We start from the raw sequence: 7749 nt of genomic DNA, 5'->3' as shown, positions 1-7749 counted from the left end.
GATATTAGCAGAAGTGGTTTTTAAATGGATTTTATGATTCTGTTCTAAAGGTCTGAATTCCATCTTCAAGATTTAGTTGTCACAAACCTTTTTTTTTTTTGCGGTACGCGGGCCTCTCACTGTTGTGGCCTCTCCCGTTGCAGAGCACAGGCCCTGGACGCGCAGGCTCAGTGGCCATGGCTCACAGGCCCAGCTGCTCCGCGGCATGTGAGATCTTCCCGTACCGGGGCACGAACCCGTGTCCCCTGCATCGGCAGGCGGATTCTCAACCACTGCGCCACCAGGGAAGCCCTGTCACAAACCTTTTGATTGCAGTTTCAGGGTTTCTCATCCTTGAATTAGTGAAATTTGAGGGCAGATAATTCTTTGTTATGGGATGGGGTGGGGGATGGAGTGGGTGGAGAGGTTTGTCCTGTTCATTGTAGGTTGTTTAGCAACATCCCTGGTCTCTACCCACTAGATGACAGTACAACCCCCAGTCACAACAACCAAAAAGGTCTCCAAATATTGCCAGATATCCCCATGGGACATTAGAGAAATAATGCTCCTTTTATAACTCAGATTGCAATGTTAATTGTAGGCCCTAAAGTCAAGGAGAGCTAAGGAGAGGTTAAAACTCTGAAATCCCTTTAGGATATTTCCCACAGTATACAAGATCTCAAGATCTCTTCAGAGTAAGTTGCATCTTGTGAGGTCTGATATGGGTGAAATGCCAGAAGCCAAATGTAGAGTTTATACTGTTTTATTTCATTTGTTCATTTATTCGCTCTGCAAACATTTACTGAGGGTTTGCCATGTATCAGGCCCCATGCCAAGTTCTGAGAATTTGGTGTTGAATAAGACAGACCCAACTCCTTTGATAGGGAGCCTGGCTGAATTCTGGTGCAAGTCCCCAAACAAAGTCAGACATCCAAGACTGGAGTTATGTCTGATGGTAGTACTGAGATAATTGTCCTAACTGATTTCACCTGGGGGATCATATATGGATCCTGACTTTACGTAGGCCCTTTCTCCATGCACATACTGCTCCTTATCACATACCTTTCTACAACCTCCAACTCTCTCACAACCCCTGAGATAAGAGATGGACTGTGGGACTGAAGGAATTGGATTGGTCTTCTGGCTCTCAAGAGTCGTTATCCAGGCAGATGTTTTCACTGACCTTTGCCTACAGAAATTGCTCCTAAGAGAGAGGAATTTGAAAGCAGGAGGCTCACCACGTTGACCCTGCTACTGTATTCCTAGCCTTCCTCATGATGCACTATCAAGTGGCCCTGCACAGACTCTTGACTGGGGCTTGTGGTGGCGTCACCATCTGAACACGTGTGCCTGCCTCAGGCCCGCCTGACTCCCAGGGCTTCCTGCCATCCTGTCTTTAAGTCCTAAGTTTTTCAGGCAAGTCCTAATTTTACTGAACTCTTTTTTTGCAGTTAGTGAGACTCATTAGATTCTCTACTGTTTCTTTAAACCTCTGCCAAGATGTTCCCTATGACTATATTTGCAAAGAAGGAGGATTCCCTTGTCATGTTACACCTGGTGTCTCCGTTTTTGGTTTGGAAAACATGGCTGCTGCCCTTGGTTGTCCTTTTAGGTGTGGCTGTGGCTTTTCCAGGCCTGGCTACCCACCGGGAACAGGCAGCTGACTTATGGCTCAGGTCCTGGTCCTGAGGCTGGCAAGTCAGAAGTTGGAAAAAAAACAACAAAAAAATGTCCTTCCTTGTGAATGGCAGTTGTTATTACATCAGAAGCACACTGGGGCTGCCTGGTAGGTGAGATACCTTATGATGTCTTTTTGGCAATTTTTTATGGTTTCAGTCTGGCTCTGTTTTACAAGGGGCAGAGATCCATTCAAACTCACTCAAGAAAAAGGAGGATGATTGTAAGGATAATCTAGGTTAGAAACTAGACCTGGAGTGCAGTCAGGAATTTCATCAGCCCCATGAGACTCTGTCTATATCTCCGCCCTCAAGGCTGGGAAAGCAGACAGTATGTTTGAGGAACGAGGTGGAGGCCAGTGTGTCTGGATAGTCATATGAGGTTCACAAGATGGTCAGTGTGAACCTTCACTCCAGATCATTCAAGAGCTTGTAGCCGTGCTAAAATTTTTGAATTTTATTCCAGGAGTAAATGGGGAAACTATTGAAGTGTTAAGACCAGGTGACTGATATGGTCTGGATGACTGAAAAAAATTACTCTGGCTTCAGAGGGAGAAGATTTCAGGAGGCCAAGGGAACACAACAAGTGTGAAAAGAGCTAGGCTGGGGGAAATCAAGAGAGCTATGAGGGCATATCCTCCTAAGTCAGTAGCAGTGGTTAGGGAAGGCTTCCTGGAAGAAGAGATATTTTAAATGAGACTGGAAAGTTGAATAGGAATTAACCAGATGAAGGGAAGCATTGGGAGGAGAATAATATTCTAGACAGAGGGAATAATAGGAGAAAACCCTGGGAGACAAGAGAGGAATTGTCCTTGTGGAGCTTATGACTTGATGCAAAGTTTCTTAAACTTAAAAAAAAATTATTTTATTTTAACATAATTTTAAGCTCACAGAAAAGTTGCAAGAATAGTGCAAGAGACTCCCATACGCCCTTTGCCCATTTGTTCTCTTTCTCTCTTCCTAATTGATAAATTATGAACTCATGTTCCTGAACCTCTATTTATTTATTTATCAGCTGTGCCACATGGGCAGGATCTTAGTTTCCAGACCAGGGATTGAACCCCAGCCCCGGCAGTGAAAGCACGGAGTCCTAACCACTGGATGGCTAGGGAATTCCCGTTTCTGAACCTTCAAATACTTCAGGATGTATTTCCTAAAAAACAAGGACAATTCTCGTTCACAACCAATATCATACATTATAGGATATTATTATTCAATCTACAGTCCATATTAAAATACCTCTATTTTTTCCCAATAATACCCTTTAAAGCTATTTCTCTCCCCAGTCCAAGTCCAACCCAAGGCTATGCATTGCATTTAGTTGTCTTATCTCTAAAAAGTCCCTCAGCCTTTCTTTGTCTTTTGTGACCTTGCCAACCTGAAGTGTACAGGTTGATTATTTTATAGAATGTCCCTCTGTTTGGATTCTTCTGATGCTTTCTCATGATTGTGTTATGCATTTGTGTAGGTATACCTTGTGGTATTATCTGCTTTGTTTACCATGTGTCTAGCTTCGGTAATCCTGATGCATCTGCCCTGCATGCATATGCTAGACACACCTTGTCCTGATAATATACCTGAGTCACCTTGCCTTGACCTCCTGCCTCCTCCAGAGTTTTGGGGTGGGGGGAGTTATGTTCAAATACTAACTATCCAATCCTAAACGTGCTTACCCTGCCCGTCTGTTCCCTGTTCCTTCCCATGGAAATCACAATAAAGGTGCTTGCCCACAATTCCCCCCTTTTCCTCTCTGAGTTATGACTCTGATGGTTGCCTGTGTGGCCCCCGACGTCCTGACTTGTATTCCCTCTTTGGGGATCTGTGAGTATAATAAACTATCTTTTCAGTGGCCATCATCTCCTGATCTGTTGGCCTTACCATACCTAAGTAATAATAAAACCTATTAAAACACCTGCCAGTTTCTCCACTTAAAGTTACTATTTTCTCTAATTAACAAGGAATTTGTGGGGAGGTACCTCAAACTTTTTTGACTGAGATGCATAATAAGAAATACATTTTACATAGTGGAACGCCTGTTTCACAAGAGTTTTGTGAAACAACTCATGCCCTTTCCATATGAAAGTTATTTTAGTTTCTATTCTGCTCTGTTTTATTTGAAAATAAGTCTTGTCTGACCTACTACCTTGATTTCATAACCCTCTAATAGTTAATTACCTTTGTTTGAAAGCACTAGTCTGGTGGAAATATCACTTTGATCATCTGTTTGCAGAATGGAAAATAGATGTGAGAGGGCAGACTGACAGCCAGGAGCCCATGATAAGGTTCTGGCCGTAGTTCGGGTGAGAGAGGTTGGTGGCTACTGGCAGTGAGATTGAGAGAAATGGGTGAGTTTGAGAGAGAAGTGAGTGGATTGAGGAACTTGCATATGGAGTGGGGAAGAGAGAGGAGTCAAGAATGACAATTTCGGCCTTGGCCTGTGGGGTGGATGGTGGTGCCCCTTACTGAGACAAGAAACACTGAAGGTTTATGGTTCAGGCTCCATCAGGTTGAGTTCGAACTCTTAGGGACATTGGCTTGGAACTGTCGAGTGGGCAGTTAGCTCTGTGGCACTCAGGAGGCAAATCTGGGTTAGATTATTAGCAAGCCAAAGTTGGATCATACTCAAGGAGATTTTACAACTTCATGTCCACTGCAGGAAGCAGAAGTTGGATCAGGATAGGAACAAATGCTCTGAAAATATTTCTAGTAATTTGGCGTTGAGATGCATAATAACATAGACAAGTCAAAAATAAATTTTAGGAAATAAATGAACACAAATTTACTAGTATAAATTTCACTTTTCCGTACTTTCCTGTCTCTTTTGGTTAACTGCGCTGTAATGTATAGATCCATAGATGTAGAGAGAAATGTGGAACATAAAGAAATTACACGTTTGCATTACGTAGAAACAATGCTGGCGTAAATCACAACTGCGTTAGCCTGTGCTTTGCCGGATGCTGGTCCTTAGTTGTAATCCTCCAAATCTAGCAACAGGCATTCTCAGGTATAGATGCGGAGATAAAGACATGCGCACGGTGCAGGCTGTAAAAGACGCTTGGTTTTAAGTGGCACGAGTTTGGAACTGTATTGAAAAAATGGGGTTTTCTAGTGGAAAAGAGTGTGGATGTGTGAGTTTACATACAGTGTTGGGAATGATGGGCCGTGCTTCGTTATTGGTCCCTTAGCCTCCATCCCCACCCCTTTATCTGCTCCACTCCCTCCCACCCCACTCCATTCTTCCCCCCTTCTCCGGCGTTATTCTGGGATTAACGGCGGGGTCGGCCCCATACACAAACGCAGCTGGTTCGTACGGTCAGCCTGAGCCCTGCTGTGCAACCACGTCAGGAATTCCAGTAAGTTGGCAACACTGGAGCACAAAGACAACAACAATGAGGGAAACCCTTCAGTGCAGAAAGGAATGTTTGGAGCGGGGGCTGCTACAGTGAAAGGACACAACCCTCCCCCCCACCATCGCGCCTGCGCTCACCCTCCCGCACCTCCGCGAGCCCACGCGCGCCCTGGGAGGGACGCAGCCCCTCCCGCGCCTGCTGTGCCCCCGCCCGCGCGCCGCTCCAGGCGCGCGCCTCCCTCGCCCGCCGCAGCTCTTTGTAACTCGGTGGTGCGGGGACGCTCATTGACTATGCAGCGCGGCTCCGGCGGGCGTCGGAGCGGCTTGACCCCGGCGCGGTCTCGTACCATCGCCCCGGCCGCCCGGAACCGGCATAAATCACCCGCTGAGACTAAAGTGCAGCCTCTTGCCCCCTCGCCCCTTCCCTCCTCCCACTCGCCTCGTCCCCCTTACTTCCCAGCCCCCCCCCTGCCCCTCTGGTCCCCAATCCTGCCTACTCCTCGGCGCCGCCCAGCGCCAGACTCTGTGCAGGGAGGCACATAGCGTTCCAGTGACTTTGGTCAGAGCAGAGAACTCTGGATTCCCAGTCCTCGAAAAGAAAGCCACAGAATCTCTCCCGCCCCTTCTCGCACCCTACTCTTTTTAAGGCGAAGTTTTCTCTATCTGTGGCTATTTCTCTCGTCTCGTCTTTCAAAAATAATACCTATCTCTCCCTTCCACCTCCCCGCAAAGCTTCACCAACCACTAAATTCCGACTGTTGGGGGTCAGCAGAGTCCCACAAGATCCATGCTCGGGGGACTACGTGGGTGTTGGGCTGCCGCCTTCACGTCCACGGCCCCTCTGGCTGAGGGAATGGGCTGCTGACTCCCTGGACCAGGGCCTGGCTCCAGGGGCAGGAAATTCTGGGGTGACCCCTGGCCCGGAAACGGCCCCTCCTCACACAGGGCTCCCAGTGGCCAGGAAAGAGGTTGCACCAGCCCTCCTTCTTTCTGTGGGCACTGGAGTCACATATCGGGTGAGCTGTAAGGTTAGCTCACAGTGCTTTTGGTGGCCGCCCACCCCCCGCCCTCGCCACCCTGGCTAACGCTGCCCCAAAGAAAGGAACTGCGGGGCCCTCTGAACCCCTTACGTTTCTCCCTCACATAAAGGGGCACCAGCATCATCGAGAAGACGTCCATTCTTTCAATTTTGCTTCAAAATGGACAGATTTGTACAAAGTGCGATTTGGCTGTGACACCTGTAGACGTGGTGCTTAAGAAAACTAAACAAGGATCCGAGGCGCCCCCTGCCCCCAATATTGATCCAACTCCCCCCATAACTTGTAAAAACCCCATCTCAGCGCCCTAAGGGGGAAACCGAAGTGTCCGAGGGAGCCTGAGGATTGCAGACTAGAGAATGGTCTCAAACCTCTCCAGCAGCCTCTTTACTTCTCTTTCCCCTTCCCTTCTCGTCCTTCTATTTTTTCCCCCCCTTTTCAAAAACTGTATAGGTGGCAGATATCCGCGTGGACCGCCTAGCGGACTTCAGTGCGGAGGCAAATCCTGCCCGCGTGTGAGTGTGTCAATGTGAGTGTGTGACTGTGAGGGGCGTGTGTGCGCGTATGAATGACCGCGTGTACCTGGGAAGTGTGCGTGCACGTGTGCGTGTGTGCGCGCGAGGGAGCGTATGAGACTGCGTGTGAGGAGTATGTGCCTCTGTGTGCGCGAGGCTGTTTCTGTAGGAGTGCATGCGTGAGTGTGCACGCGTGTGTTCGGGTCCCCGCTCCTCTCGGAGCTGCAAAGTGCAGGGGGCGGGCCGGGCGGCAGGGGGCCTGCCCCGCGGGATTCCCGCATGCTAGTTCCGGGGCGGGCGGGTCTAAAGGGCTTTATGCACTGTCTGGAGGGTGGGGACTGGCGCGGGTAGAAAACGGGATGCCTCGGGCGCGGGGCCCGGCTTTCTGCCACTGGGAGCCCGCCGAGGTGCGGGCCTGAAGGAGTGCTCTCCAGCGGAGGCGCTGCAGTGCTGAGTGCGACGCGCGCCCACCTCCCGGGGAAGGAACGGCGAGGCCGGGGACCCGGACCGTCGCGGGGATGGAGCGCAGGGCGTCGGCGGTGTGCACGCTGCTGCTGGCTTTCGCCGCCTGCCTGGCGCCGGCCAGGGGCCGAGGTAAGAGCTCACCGGCCGGAGTTCCGCGCGGACCGCCGGACTTCCCCGCCTGGGGCAGGGTCGGGTCCGCGGACAGGCGGAGGGGACCGCGGCCGGCAGAGGCCAGGAGCGGGCGGCGGCGCGGCGGCTCCCCCTGGGGCGCTCAGGTTGCCCAGCGCTGGCAGAGCGGGAGCGCCCCTCTTTCGCCCGCCCGGGAAGTGAGCCGTCGCAAACTTGAGAAAGCAGCCCCTCCGGTTTCGGTGACAGCGCACCCCACGGGGACCCCGCCTTTGTTCCCATCGGGGTTTGTCCCAACCCTTCTGGAAGGCACTTTGCGGTTCTCCCCGCGAGTCCGCAGCCTGCTCCCCCCGCTGGTTTACTCTCTCCGGGGCCGAGCGGTCCTTGGCGCTGCTCGGTGCGCAGTTTTCCACCTGCAGCGCCCGGCCCGCGAGTCCCTTCGCGCGCCCAGGCTGCGGGCTCGAGCACCCCGCCTCTCTTCAGCAGCGAAACTTGGTCTCGCCGTGATCCCCAAGAGACCGTATTTCGATAAAGATCATTTACGAGCCAAGATAAGGCCGGGAGGTGGGATTGGTCGAGAGAGCGGCTGATGTGCTGCAGCG

At 50.8% G+C, this 7749-nt stretch overlaps 1 protein-coding gene across 4 annotated transcripts in view; it reads left to right on the top strand.

The window, feature by feature from the left end:
- Positions 1-6957: 6957 nt before the first annotated feature.
- Positions 6958-7749, top strand: part of LRP2 (LDL receptor related protein 2) — a 190112-nt gene continuing 189320 nt past the window's right edge. For all 4 annotated transcript variants that reach the window (XM_024756639.1, XM_024756637.1, XM_024756638.1 and 1 more), the window contains exon 1: positions 6958-7150. In XM_024756639.1, coding sequence (XP_024612407.1) covers positions 7075-7150 — 76 coding nt within the window. In that variant the 5' untranslated portion in view covers positions 6958-7074. The remainder of the gene's footprint in view (positions 7151-7749) is intronic.

The sequence above is a fragment of the Neophocaena asiaeorientalis genome, unplaced genomic scaffold (genome assembly GCF_003031525.2).
Source record: "Neophocaena asiaeorientalis asiaeorientalis breed wild unplaced genomic scaffold, Neophocaena_asiaeorientalis_V1.1 scaffold6, whole genome shotgun sequence".
Taxonomy (NCBI): domain Eukaryota; kingdom Metazoa; phylum Chordata; class Mammalia; order Artiodactyla; family Phocoenidae; genus Neophocaena; species Neophocaena asiaeorientalis.
This window is presented reverse-complemented; position numbering and strand designations above follow the sequence as displayed.